General features: G+C 44.3%; 2 protein-coding genes across 5 annotated transcripts in view; one reads left to right on the top strand and one right to left on the bottom strand.

The window, feature by feature from the left end:
• Positions 1-208: 208 nt before the first annotated feature.
• Positions 209-1,996, top strand: KLHL34 (kelch like family member 34; the record flags this gene model as incomplete). Its single annotated transcript, XM_082336343.1, has 1 exon — positions 209-1,996. One exon carries the CDS (start codon positions 209-211, stop codon positions 1,994-1,996), a length of 1,788 nt encoding a protein of 595 aa, XP_082192469.1.
• A 3,500-nt stretch (positions 1,997-5,496) lies between these two features.
• Positions 5,497-14,292, bottom strand: part of CNKSR2 (connector enhancer of kinase suppressor of Ras 2) — a gene marked incomplete at both ends in the record, with an annotated part of 215,875 nt that continues 207,079 nt past the window's right edge. For all 4 annotated transcript variants that reach the window (XM_082304996.1, XM_082304997.1, XM_082304998.1 and 1 more), the window contains 2 exons: positions 5,497-5,712; positions 8,851-9,047. In XM_082304996.1, the coding sequence (XP_082161122.1) occupies positions 5,497-5,712; positions 8,851-9,047 (413 nt within the window). The remainder of the gene's footprint in view (positions 5,713-8,850; positions 9,048-14,292) is intronic.

Below are 14,292 nucleotides of genomic sequence, written 5' to 3'. Positions count from 1 at the left end.
CTATAAAGGAATGCATTGAATTCACTACATATCTACTAACTGTTCCCCTGTGCCAGGCAAGAGACTGATTTTTTTTCGTTGGGATTTTCTCTAACAGCTGGAGGTCTGGTGGGCATTCAAGCAATGGCTGTTGAGTAGGGCAGCTGTTTCAGTATCTAATTGCATTTTAGCTTTAATAACTGAAGAGGAAAGCGTTGCATTGCCTACCATGAGTTACTTCCTCTCCTACTGCAAAGCGCACTGCAACGCCGTGCTTGCCCAGTACCAGACCCTGAGATCAGAGGGCTTTCTGTGCGATATTTTGCTGAAAGTGAAGGAAAATGAGTTTCCTGCACACAAGTCCTTGTTGGCATGCTCCAGCGACTATTTCCGAGCCATGTTCAAAAGTTATACCCGAGAATCTAAAGCCAGTGTAATTCACCTGCAAGTTGTCTCACCCACCGGTCTCCAGCACGTCCTGGATTTCATTTACACTTCCTTGTTGCCCCTTTCCTTTGAAAGCCTGGAGGATACCTTGGAAGCTGCAAGCTACTTGCAAGTGACTGATGCTATTGGCTTGTGCAATCAGTACTTAGTTAACAATCTTGCCTTAGAAAACTGCTGCTTCTCCGCCAACGTGGCCAGGAAGTTCTACCTGCCCGATGCCTTAGCAGCAACAGAAAAATACATTGTCAATAATCTCTGGAAGCTGCTGGACTTGGATTTGACAGGACTGCTCGAGCTGAACTTCAGGTCTTTGCTAGCAGTGGTTGAATCCCCAGATCTCCCCATGGTGAAAGAAACCCGCCTGCTGAATCTTGTGCTGCTGTGGCTGAAGCAGGATAAATCCAGGCTGGCTCACGCAAGCAGCCTTTTAGAGCACATAAGGTATGGCCTCATCCCGGTGGAAGACCTGAGGAAAACCTACACACAGTTAGAAGTGCCCCTCTCTGCAGGTATTAAGTGCTTGATCATTAAAGCAATAAATTACCATACATCTGTTTTCAAACAGCCTGTCCTTCAGGATAAGTCCACCACGCTGAGGAACCAGAAAACTCAGATCATTCTGCTGGGGGGAGGCACAGCAAGCGAGGGGCTCATCACCGATGTGGTGGCCTTCGACGTTTACAATCACAAATGGCGAGCTCTCACGCAGGTGCGGGACAGGGTGCAGAACCACAGCGTGTGCGTGGTGGGGAACTTCCTCTACGTCTTGGGTGGGGAAATAGAAAGTGGTGCCCCGGGTGACGCTAAAACTGAAAAGATCTTATCGGTTACGAACAAGGTCCACCGTTACGATCCGAGATTTAACACGTGGACCCAAATCACAGGCATGTTAGAAAAGAGATGCCAGTTTTCTTGTTGTGTCCTAGGCAAGGATATCTTTGCCATTGGTGGAAGGGGTGAGGATGGGTCGCTGCATTCATCTGTGGAAGTCTACAACATCAGCAGGGACAGATGGACGAAGGCCAGGGAATTGCCATGCAAGATACATGGCCATGCCAGTGCCATTTGCAAGAACACTATATACATCTCAGGCGGCAAGTACTCGGACCCAGCTGACACAACCAAGGACGTATATTCTCTGAGCTCACTTGAAGGGCAGTGGATGAAACAAGCCCCCATGAGCATTGCTCGGTTTGGGCATCAGATGGCAACAATCAGAGAAGCCATATTCACCTTTTTAGGATTATACGAACCATTCTCTGAAATAGAGAGATACGACCCTGATCAAAACCAATGGACTCGGTTAAGACCATTGACCTATGATCGATTTTGCTATGGCCTGGCAGTGGTAGAGGAAACGGCTCTTCTTATCGGGGGAAAGAAATGGCAAAACTCACGGGAAGTCCCCACGCAAGACGTGGTTGGCTACGACATTGACAACGATGGCTGGGAAGAGATCTGCAAAGCCCCCTTGCCTTGGTGTGGGCTGCAGTGCGCGGTGCTGCAACTCTCTGAACTGGCCGATGAGCAGGACGGCGACAGCCAGCAGAAGAGGCTGCCGAACTACTGAGCTCACGTGCTGCGGAATAACCATCCCAGGAGACGAGCCAGCAGCGGGGTCCTGGAGAAGAAGAAGAAAATTGCAATGGCACTGGACGTGACGGAGTGGAGGTTTTGCTTTGATAAACCAAACGCTTGGCGGAAACAGGCAAGAAAATCTGGCTCCAGCACAGGAAAAGGTGTCGGGATTTATAGAGCTGGAAGCCAATCTCTGCTGTGGAAGGATGTAGCAAGTAGCACGTTTATAGAGGTGATGAGCAAGAATCGTAATCCTTGACTTTTGAAGAATAATACCTAGATAGCAACTAATAGGTGTTGCAAGTCAGATTTTTCAAAGGTTAAAAAATATAATCCATCTTTTCTGTTTTCTTAATCAGAGGTAATTTTCCCAGCTGGTAAGTGCTATTGAATTTTTATGCTATGGCTAAGCAAAATGAAAGTGAGATGTATAAAGACTAGAAAATTGATGCCTACAAGAGCTAATAATAAGTACTGCCAAGGAAAAGGTATTATTTGATATGCTACATACTAGGCAAGAATGTCTTAGCTAACCAGCATGAAATTACTGGACAGAAAGCATGGATTTTTTGATATGTAGACTCAGTTACGGCCATAAGTTAAAACAGTGACTGTTTCATAGAAGCCACTTCTCTCTGAGCAGCCTTTGTTGTAGCAAGCCTTTCAGATGCTTGTTTTGCATTATTTTAAAGATGCACACTACAGGTACAGTACATTTCTTTTGTATCCGAACCTTGTGTTAGTTTAGATGGCCAGAGCTGAATGGGTATACTTATTATTAGCCTCTAAGAAACATGTTACAGGAGTTGCTGTAACTAATGCCTTGATACTTCCCTCGGTAGCATATGCTGCTTTATCGTACCGGGTCAAAATGGTAAAATTGTTCACAACTGTTGAACTAGTACATGAGAGAATCCCGCAGTGAAAAAAGGTTTACTCTCATCAAAGAGTACAATGGGGAGGGAGGTAATTGAAGGTTTTCAGAAGTCTTTATTCAGCGTCTGCCTGCATCCGAAACAGCAATAGCCTTACTTCTTTTTGGCCATGTTGGCAGAGTTCAAAGGCACAGATTATGGGGGTACTTTAAGGCACGTGGATCTGTGAAATGCAGGCAAAATGGTCAGATGCTGCAGAACACTTTGGTATGGAGTAAATTGAATCTTGAGTCACAAATGTTCATTTAAAAGCTAAATTTATTGTACTTCATTTTACAGTGTTCCCTTTCTAGGCTGAGAGTTAATACAATAAAAATATATATAGAAGAACATTTAATAGTCTTAAAAGAAGGCAGCACAATGGATAGGACACATGTTCTTTGTCACTAGACTAGCTTAAAAAACTGTAATGTTTAATTTTCACCTTTAAAGCAATCAAGCTGACTTTACTAATGTAAAGTGCAGGCAGAATAGCTGTTGCATAGCAACAGATCTAAGTCTTCTGAACTGCCTTGGTTTTGACAAGGAATCGACTACACAATGTGCATATACATCCATCAGATATAAAGAGTTCTTTATAGGAATATATTTACTTTTGGTCCAGTAAAACAGTAGCAAGAGAATCTAAATGCTTGGAACAATAGCACAACCCATTTCAAGTCAAGCATTTTTTAAGAGAAATTTACAAAAACCTCACAAATTTAATATACAAGTCAGTACCCATGCAGTAAATAAATGTCCAGTTTATACAAACAATATTCTTCTAATGGTACAAATATTACACTGGATCCAGAATTCTATACAAACGTTAATACATGATTTGTCATCTGTATCGACTTGAATATAGGATTACTGAAAATGGGCTACAGCAAGGCCACTCTTCTGTACAATTGTGCAAAATCTGCAAAACATTTGCAATCCAAATGCAATAAAATAACAAGAAAGAAAGAGAGAAAGAGGGCGAGAAAGAGAAAAAGAAAGAGAGAAAGAGAGAACGGGGAGAAAGAGAGAAAAAGAGAGAGGAATAGAAAGAAAGAAAGAAGGAGAGAGAAAAGAAACCTGTCCATTCTTTCCTTCATCCCTTCATGGATATAACTGCCAGGAAATATCAGAGCTAATAAAGTTTAAAGTACATTCACTGAGCTGTACAGGCAATAGTCTAAAGCTGGTTAAGAGTACAACCCACTGTAAAAAGTATAAAGGAAGCTCTTCCCTTTCCCACGAGCTTTATTAAATCATGTCGTGACTCCTAACTTATGCAGCAAAATACTGAAAAGCAGCAGGAATATTTTGTCATGCTCTGATCACTTTTCAGAAACAGCCCATAAAAAGTAAATATGTGCTTTAAGATTTCCCTCCCACTTTCCGATTCCAGGTATGTGCCTAACTCTAAGGAGCTATTTCTACTCATTCTCACTGGGTTTTCTCCAGCACATCTCAAATCTCATCAAAGTTTGGTTTGTGAGCACAGCAGAACCCAGAGACATCCCTCCCCCTTCAAAAGCAAACCAGAGGCTTTTTTACTCCTCGGTTATTTCTCAGGTTCTGTGCTCAGCTCTGCTCCCATCACACTTTTCCCCTGCATACAATATGGCCAAATTTCACAGCTCAGAAAACACAAAGGAGACTACTTGAAAAATCCTATTCATTCCTTTTCTACGGCGGGGATTTTCAAAGCCTCTCAGATTTGGACCGTTTCATTGGGAACCTTTTCCACTGCTGCTTTTCTGGGCAAGAGAAATGCCACTATCAAGGATGTTCAAAGTCTACATTTTCTCTTTTGCAAAATCTGCACATTATACTGATACCTTCAGTACAAAAGCAGCACAAATACAGTACTGTGACTAATTTTTTAAAAAAATCAACCAAATGTGATTAAGAGACAAATAACACATAATTTGGTCTTAATTAGAACACAAACCAGCATCCCTTTGCACTGATGGTAAACCTTAGCAATAGGCTTTAAAAAAGCACAAGGAAATAAGACCTAAACTTTTGATACTTAAATTCACATTAGTCATTTCCGTCTGCTGATTTTCACCCTTTTGTGTGTTTGACAAAACTGAAACACAACCACTGCATTACACTTTTTCCCTGTTATTTAAGAAAACTCCTAGAGTTTCTCATTAAATATAAAAATTGGTTTTCTTCCACCACCAAAATAGTACCTGCACTCCAAAAATGCAATTCAATACTGGATTCATATAATATAAAATATCATTGTAAAAGTGACCTTCGATAACAAAACCTTTAGCTTGTGGAACTTCCTGCGCGAAGGCCACAGTCTTCCAAAAATGCTTTTAAATACTTCTCTTTAATAGCCAAAGCTCATGTTTGTTATTTCACAGAAGGTAAACACAAGCAGAGCATTGGTAGCATATAAAATATACAAATCCTCATTAAAGACATGGTATCGTTGACCATTGAAGGTTTACTTCACACAGCTGAGTAACATTAAAATATAATTTACTAGAGCTCCAACATATTGATATAAAAACTACTTTATGCACTTAAGTAAAGGGCTGGAGTGTAGTAAATGGACAAAATGAGAGATCCTTTATACATGCGTTTCAATGTAAGAGTGAGTGTGAGCTAAGGAGGCTATAAGTGCATCAACCTCAGACGAGCCATTGACAGAGTCCCTCGGGGTGCTGCTTTGATAGATGTCCATGAAGAGATCAACGTACATTTGTTTCCATTCTTGAAAGTCTCTAGACGTCAAAGCTGGATTATCTAGAACTTTATCTATAATGGCTACTTCTCCTTCCCTGGCCTGTGAGGGAAAAGGAACAAGCAAAGAGTCAATGCAAGTGATGAGTCACTGGCAAAATCAATCACATGGGTCGAAGGAGAGAACAGGGGGAGCAAACTCAAGCCACGAAGCCCCTAAAAGCAGGGGGACTATCATCTGACTGCTATATGACCTCTCATGAACAGGAGCCCTTCCTACAGGGCATCACACATCACCCTGCGGGGCTAGGGCTTCCCTCGCCTTGTCCAGCATCCTCAGAAATAGTCCCGACTCCCCCTCCTCGCCCCTTGTTCAGCTCCAGAAAAAGCAAGCCCGGTACTGTTTACTATTAGCTGCTTGCATTTCTCAAGATGGGTTTCACACGACAAAGTGCCATCTGTTTGCTCTTCTTGATCAGCATGACAAATACTGTGTGGGTGCGTGGGATGCAGACAGATGGCCTCTCACCCGCCAGCAGAGCTAAGCCTTTTTTACCAGGCTTGTCATGGGGACATCTGAGCGCTACATTGCAAAGGCTTGTGCAAGGACCTCCGTGTTAATGATAACTCATCTTCATTACAGATCCAGTGTATGCGATGGGCTGGCTGGCTGCAACCTCCGCCTACCACTGCGGTGGCAAAGAGAAGGCAGAAATGGGTAAAATCTAACATAGCTGCTGGTATCTCCTTACCCATCATCGAGGCAGGGGATGTGGCTGTGTCCTAATCACTGGCCAGTGATTAATTTATCAAGAGATGACAGGCAGCTGGTATGGGTCAGAGTAAGCCTCTGATAAACCCGTGGCCACTCGCGGTTGTTGCAAGGGGTGGAAGCTGTATGCAACAGACTTAAGCCTTGGAAACACAGCTGACATGCAGGCTTCCAGTACTGCTCCTCTACGTAGGAGGTCACCAGCAGCCTCCCCTCTATCGTCCCTGCCAGATGGGTTTCATGCTCCTCATTGCTAACTCACATTTACCATGTCCATACTATGAGTATGTCAAATCTTTCTGGGGAGCATGTTAAAGAGAAATATTAAGCTGTGTCAGCCCATCTTGGTGGGAGAGGATCAGAAGGGTCAGAGCCGTCACCCATAAGCAATAGGTTGAAAGGTATTTTTCATGCTTTGCAAACAGTAGCTAATTATCGCTGTGTGCTAGAATACTCATTTTCAGAAATGGAGGTGCAAGCCGAGAATGACCAGTGGAAATAAAACCATGGGAACTCCTGATTACCATACCTCTGCTTGAACTACCATAACCTGCTTCTCGCATAATGTGGCTGGTACCCACACCTCAGCACTGCCAGCCAGGTAGCTCATACTCGCTGGCAGGAGAATGGGTTTGTGCTGTGTCACAGGAAGGAGAGCGGAGGGGTCTTTCATTAAGGACTTAGATGATGGAACAGAGAGCCTATGGACAACAAGAGCTAGAAGCAATTTGGAGGGCTGTCTCAGGCTGCTAATAATTTGGATAAATTCAAGGAGAGTTCAGAACACCAACTCCAACAGGCCAGTGCAATTGGCTGCATTCAGGAAGGAGAAATCAAAGGCACTGCTAAAAAGCAAGAATAACTGATTAGGTAACAGCTGTAGCCTCTGGTAGACATGACTACGAGTAGTATGGCAGAGGTGGAGCTCTGGGCTATAATGGAGCTAGAAACTCATCATGAGTTACCATGATGCCATTGCAAAACAAACACATGTCACTCTACACTGTTGCTGTAGGCAAAACCAGAATTATCTGTCTTTGGTACTTGCTGCCATTGCGTTTTCCATTATTGATATCATGTACTTTAAGAGTGATTTATACTAATCAAGGTCCAAACAAGAATGGAGACAGGTGTAGAAAATACGGCTCATGGACAGAGAATGAACAAATTGTGTTTGCTTGGTCCAAAAGAAAGAAGTCCCAGAGAAGCATGAAAACGAGCATCTGTCGGGTCAAGGGGATGTGCCGTTTTGGGAATTCCCTGGAGGACAGCAATCCCATTTGTAGGAAGCCATTGGCATAATGTAGCTCAGGTATCAATAAATGCTAACAAGACAGACAATTAAGCATGGCAGCAAGCCATACCGAACCACAGTTTTGGTATGAGTCACCCCGCCATGGTGCAAAAGCACAGACACAGTGTGAACCTCCCGCCACCTCGACCTGTCTGAGAGCACTGTGATTTTGTTTCAGTTTCTCACGCTGCAGAAGTCATGTGGAAAGCCCATGTATCTTGGCTTTTTCTGCCAGCCTCCAGTCCCGTAAAGACTCACATACCCAGATAATACTATAAGTAGTAGTTGTCTTCAATGAGATGATACAGTGCAGAAAGTTAAGCACAAGTAAGATTTTTTCAAGATGGGAGCCCCACAGCATGAAAATAATATTGCTTAAATGCTTCTCTAGGTGATGAAAAACTAAATTAATTAATGTTGATAAAGCCCTCTTTGATGAAAGCTGTTACAAAATCCACTGTAGAATTATCTAGTGACCTAAAATGTGGTAATTTAATATAGTTAACAGCGTCCCTGGGGAAATCCAGCATATTGTTTGCTGAAATCTCTATTAGGACAGAATTGAAACTGCTGTAACAAACAAAGAAGCTGACAGGGAGGCTAAATGAGCTGTGGTACATTTAGAATAACCGCAAAAATCTTCAAATCTATCATTACCACTATCTATTTATTTAATCAGTCCTACTGATTAAATACAATGATCCTATCAGCTTATGCAGAAAGCAAGCACACAGTTTCCTCCCGGACAAGCTCAGCAATCAGAAAATAATCAAGTGTTGTAAAAGGTACTGCTCCCTTCTGAAAGGCCAGCTTTGCTTAACTTGAGACTTCGGCAATTACAGAGTGAATGTGTTTTGGTAAATGAAAATGTTCAGGGACAAAAAAGGGATTAAGGTCTCCTCTGATAATTTGGTGTCAAATTCTGTTAAACTAGCTAGAGGAGGGGCAGCTGACTGAGATTTTATCTGTGCAGAAATAAAAACTGATCCCCTCATTTCGACTGCTCTCCCAAGGCCCATTTTTCTCTGCTTTGCGAACAGCGCTTCCCCACATCTCCCTTGCTTGTTCCGCACGCTAGGTTCAGCCTGGACTCCAGCTGCGCACAATTAATCTCCGAATACAATACAGTCCGATCCAACCCTGGGGCAGGATTTTTCCTCCCTCTTTTATCTCACCTTTAAAGTGCTTTTCAGAATTCGCAGCTGGTGCAGTTTTTCATTGACTACTGGATCGCTACATCTCTTTATAAAAGATTTCTTATACTCCAGCTTAGTGGAAATCCGGTGTTCTCCTAAAGGAGACAGGCTGGCCTGCTCCAAGGCTCTGTACAAATCTTGCAAGGAGTCTGCTGTTTTTTCCTCTGTAGTTTCAACTGTAATGAGAAAAAGGAAAAAAAAAAAGAGGAAAAAATAGAGAAAGGAACAATGTATCATTAACATGATTATACGAAGATCTATCAAAAACTTTCACAAAACGTTTAACAAACTCGACTGTAAGGAGAACATTTCACACCTGCTAAGTTCCAGAAAAAAGTGCTGCAATTGTAACTGCCCCTTCTTGCTAACTATTGCCTTCAGGGGAAAGGGAGAAAAACTTTCAAGAATGTAAAGTCTTGACCCGCAAAGAAAGAAGAAAACAAAGAGAAATAGTGCAAGGTGTAGTAATATTACAGTGACATACTGTCAGAAATCACATCTCTAGTATTGCAGTTAAAGATGCTGGTGACTTCGTTATTACAAGGAAAGGAAGCCCGGGAGACGTCTTGCTGAGGAAGGTGATCAGGGATCGGATCTCGGCCCGAGAGCTCTGATGCAGCATTCAAGATTATGTTTACGATGGTGGCCTTGGAATGACATTTTGTTTTCCTTCCTAGAAAAGTCTGCTTCTTTTTGTCTCTTATTTTTGATACTCAAGAGTATTGTTCAGTAGTTAGTAATACTGTCACTTGTGGTGTTTTTTTACTCTACTATTACCTGAAGGTTCAGCAGCAGACTACGGCCTGGACGTAAGAGCGCGTTCATGACAGCCTACCCAGCAGCGTGGCAAACCAAACAAGAGCTGTTTGCATTATAGGTTTATTTGTTTATTTATTATAGGTTTTAAAATACTTGTTCTAACTAGTACTGGGAGCATTTTAAAGGAAAAAATAAAAAAGAAAGATTTTGCTTCTCTAAAAACAAAATCAAGCAAAGGCTGGGGATGAAATGTTACTCTGATATGAACATTTGAAATGCTTCATTTAGAAAGCATCAAAACATTTCAACTTCTCACACACCGTTTCCCCCAGAAGAAACTCTTTGACGGCTCTGTACAAGCTTGGGAAGTGCCAGGACTGGCTGAGTGCTGACCAGGAGAAGCCAGGGCAGCCCTGGGGGAGCAGCCCGCCGGCGGGGCAGGCAGCTCCGGCCCCGCTGCCCCTCGCACACCGACACACCTGTACACACAGCAGCCGGCCACCGCCTGTGCACAGCCTCCCAGTTGTCTCCAGAGCCCTCGGGACCCTCCCACCCAGTCTTGGCTTTCATAATGGTGTATGTTTTCCTGGCCCAAGGTGCCGTGTCCTCAGGATGCTTTTATGAAAGCTCATGTAGGAAGGCTACAGCTGTTTGGTTTCAAGCATTACTTTTATCCTGTGACTGACCCTGTACCAAGACACAGCCATCTCCACTGGCTCAAAGTTCAGCACACGCTAAAGTACCCGTAAGTAGGGAACCTCAGTCTCCTCGGGTGTTTAGAGGGTTTTTTATCAAGCACCAACAGGGATGACAGCTAGTGTTTAGAAGTGACATTTCCAGCCCACCAGGAGCTACTGGAGGCAACCTCCCATTCAAGCCCATACCATGCAGTATGGCAACTGCTCACCTCAGGCTCAAGCAAGAAGTCCAGAGACCCAAATCTCCACACCCCATCACAAAAAGTGTTTGCATTTGTATAAATCTTTACACAATCAAAGAATTTTGCAGTCAGCAACTAATCTAGCTATATCTCTCATCAGTTTATTCCTTTGCCCTTTTTAGAGGGTAGTTTTTTTTAAAGCACTCTTTTTTTTTAAGAGACATTAAAGTGAAGAATGGTTTGAGGCTTTTTATTGATGGAGGCGTTGTGGGTCTGTATAGAGCTCCCTAAATCCTCCCATCGTGTGCTACCCTGCTTGGAGAGTTAGGTTCATCACCGTAAGGGGAGGCCAGAACTTAAAGAAAAACAGAAATGAGATGCATTTCTCTTTCTTGTCAATTTCTTTCTTATTAAAACATCTAATGTGTTAAAGGGCAAAACTTCCAGTAGCTGAATACTTAAAGATTGGTTAAAATCCCCGCGGTCTTGATTTTTACGCTTTCTTAAAAAGTCCATGCAGCAACGAGATCAGATGTTTGGGATCCCTCGCTCAGTTCATATTGCTGAACACTGAAGTGCACCAATCTGACAGCTGGGGAATGGGAGTGATTTGCTAAAGGGCAAAGGGAAAAAAAAAACCCACCTCAATCTGACAAGGGAGTATTTTATATCTGTTTCTCTCTTTCTCTTATGCCTTTTTATGGAAGGCAAAAAAGCTCTTTCCTCCGGTCTCTTTTCCTCAGCAGCATTACCATGTTGTACCCTCAGGGGATCAGTACAGGAACAGTTTGCTGAAGAAGCAAGGCAGTGCTTTGACTCCATGTCATCTGAATTTACTTTGCTAGGGTGATCTAGAGCCTGGACCAGCAACCGGCCACCATGTTTGGGCTTGCCATTGAAAATCCACGGCTTCCTGAAACACAAAAGGTCCCCACCACGGAGAATGACAACGTTTGGGCTCAACCCCGAGGTTCAGCCTGAATGACAAGTGCCTTTAATGAGACTGGAAGGCAGCATGGCCTGTGTGGGTCCAAAGGCCAGGCTGGGGGGCTTGTGCTGGCCTCCCTCCCCGCACCGCCGGCCTGGCGGTCTGCAGGGCTGGTGCTCCTCAGGGCTCACCTCCTCGGGCGGGCAGCCGCTGCTCAGCACAGGCCCCAGAGGGACTGCGGACAGGGGATTTCTACCCTCGCCCCGAATGGGAACAGCTCTGAGGCTGCATGGGCAGAGGCGCAGGACTACAGGGGCGTGACGCAGGCAGGGTTAGGCAGCAGAGCGCTGGTGGCCGGTCTTTGAAATGCATCAGCACATCACCTCCACCCGGCTGGGGATGCCTCCCCCGGGCTCTGTCACCGCCTCGGTGCTGTAGCTATGAGCGGCGTGTAGAAAAGGGGACGGGATTTGGTATAAAGGAAAGAGGAGGGAAGAAAAAACAGCAGGTCCTTTCCCTTAAATGTCTCACTGCTGCTGAGGCTGGGGGAGCTCAAACAGGGCAAGACGCTGCCTTGTTCCACCCACAGTGGGGGAGAGGGCGGCGGGCGTCATGCTAACACATCCCAAGCCCTTAATATTTTCCAGAGAAACACTGAAGGTGGTGGTACTGCTGCTCCCAATGGCTCTCAGTAGGCGGGAATGAGATTACACACGAATCTCCCCTCCCTCACCCTTCTGCTAAATGCTTTGATTGATTTCCTGTAGGTGTTGGTGAAACCCTTGGCACCATAAAGCATCTGAGGTACTTGATGAGATATACAGCTGAGCTTAAAACATATTTTCTTTTTTTAAATTGGTGGATTTGTATGCAAGTCATGCTATTACAGCAGGGCTGTCTCCTTAAGGAAGAATAAGGCCTCAGGTAATACCTTATTTAAGTAGAAAACGTGGCCCAAAGGGATTTGCAGATGACCCCAGAACAGCAGCCAACACAGCAGGTTGTTTTTCACCCTCACTTGGCTGCTGAGGGGTTGCATCTCCCGGCTGCCCTCTTTCTCTGAATACGCTGGCAGGTAGCTGTTTCCACATCCTGCTAAAAAGAAGGGTCTCTTCTCTGAAGCAATAATTTTGTCCCCTGTCCCACCCAAGCCTGAACAACTGTAACTCTGGAGCAGAAATAAAGCTGTGTAAACTCTGCAGCACACAGGATCTACATTCAGAACCGTATCTTCCAAACACGAGAATACACAGGTACTAAATCTTGTAACGATGAAGCTTCTGCTGTGTCTTCAAGTGAATGCAGAGCCATTTGCATGAAATTCAGGAGATAAAGAATACAGCAGTCTAGTAAATGGCATGTTATTATTTTCCATTAGTCTGATTCCCACAAGGAAGAGTTTCTGAACTGTTTGTACTCTGCCCTCGCTTCTTAAAATGCCATAAATATTTCTATCTAGCTTTACATTTTCTCAGGAGAGGGAGCTGGAGATTGTGGCTGGGTGGGTGAAACTGAGAGGTCAGGAATGGTTTTGGGTTGTTGGCATTCAGGAAAAACTGGTGGGATTTCTTACACTGCGCTGTCATTTGTTGTTGAAAAGAGCGTGCCCTGAGCTCCGTGATGTACTAAGTGTAACCACCTCCTGGCTCCATTGGCCTATTCAACTTTCCATTATTTCCCTCTTATAAACCAAGATCCTAAGAGCAATAAATAAGAACATCAGGCACTTGAGTGAAAAGTGACCAGAGAGAAACAGTTAACATAGGTATTTACAGGGATCAAGAGATGATCGGTCCATGTAAACTGATGATTCAGGACAATGGTACTGAATCAGGGCCATGCAGAAGGTCACCGCTGCAACCCAGCTGGCTAAAACATCGCTCTCTGGACATGGAGAATTTCTAGGCACACACTTCTAATAAATCTGCCGTAAATATACGGAATAACCTCTAGTAACTTTCAGTGGAGGTTCCTGCGCCTCTGTGACTCACTGTCTCTGTAAAAGCTCAAGCCACTGGAAGCTTGCGTGGCTTTCCCCTTTCAGTGAGGTACCAGAGGAACCAGTGGTTGCATCTGGGACTATAAGTGCACATAATTGCCCATGCAAGGGTAGTACAACACGGTTAACCACAGATTCTGTCACCCATTGTGCTGACACCCTTTTCAGGGATTGAAGCTCTCCTTTGAGGCCCCTTTGTGCTTTGTCAGTGCCTCCTAACGCCACCCAGGCTCATCCCGTCGTCTTCAGACTCCTCGGCCTGACTGATGGACACCGCTGCCGCCCTGATGCCGTTCTCTGTTTTTCTGCTATCCTCTTGGCTGTTTGCTACCTTTACAGCTCAGTGACGTGCTTTCCTTCGCCGTGCAACTCCTCTCATGCACGCCCACTCCCCTACTTGCAATTAGCCCTGCATTTGAACAAAATTACCACCCTCTGCAAATCCTGAGAAAGCCGAGCTGCTGCAAAGTCTGTGACAGAGAGCAAACAAGGCAAAAACAGTCAGACTGAAATCCCCTGGCTCCACTGAAATTTAAACTCCCATTTTCATTCCTTTTGGTGAGCTCACTTTCTCTGGCAGAGGAAGCAGCTCAGCTCAGCTTTCTCAGGATCTTAAGGAGGCAATTTTGTTAGAGTACATCACTAATTACATTATTAAACAGCTGCCATATGTTATTTCCTCCCTACAAATCCCCAAGATTTGCTTCCAATTTGAGAGTTACACCCTTCTGCTTCACCTTTCGCACAGGGCAGGCATCTACCTACCTGAAGCCTCCCAGAGACTTTCTGTGAGTGTCAGTAAATACTCCACCAAAAGAGAGAGCATCCTTGGCCTCTGGGAAATGGTCTCAAGCT

This window comes from Platalea leucorodia (assembly GCF_965183815.1).
Source record: "Platalea leucorodia genome assembly, chromosome: 2".
Taxonomy (NCBI): domain Eukaryota; kingdom Metazoa; phylum Chordata; class Aves; order Pelecaniformes; family Threskiornithidae; genus Platalea; species Platalea leucorodia.
Note: the sequence above shows the minus strand (reverse complement) of the source record. Positions and strands in the feature narration are given on the sequence as shown.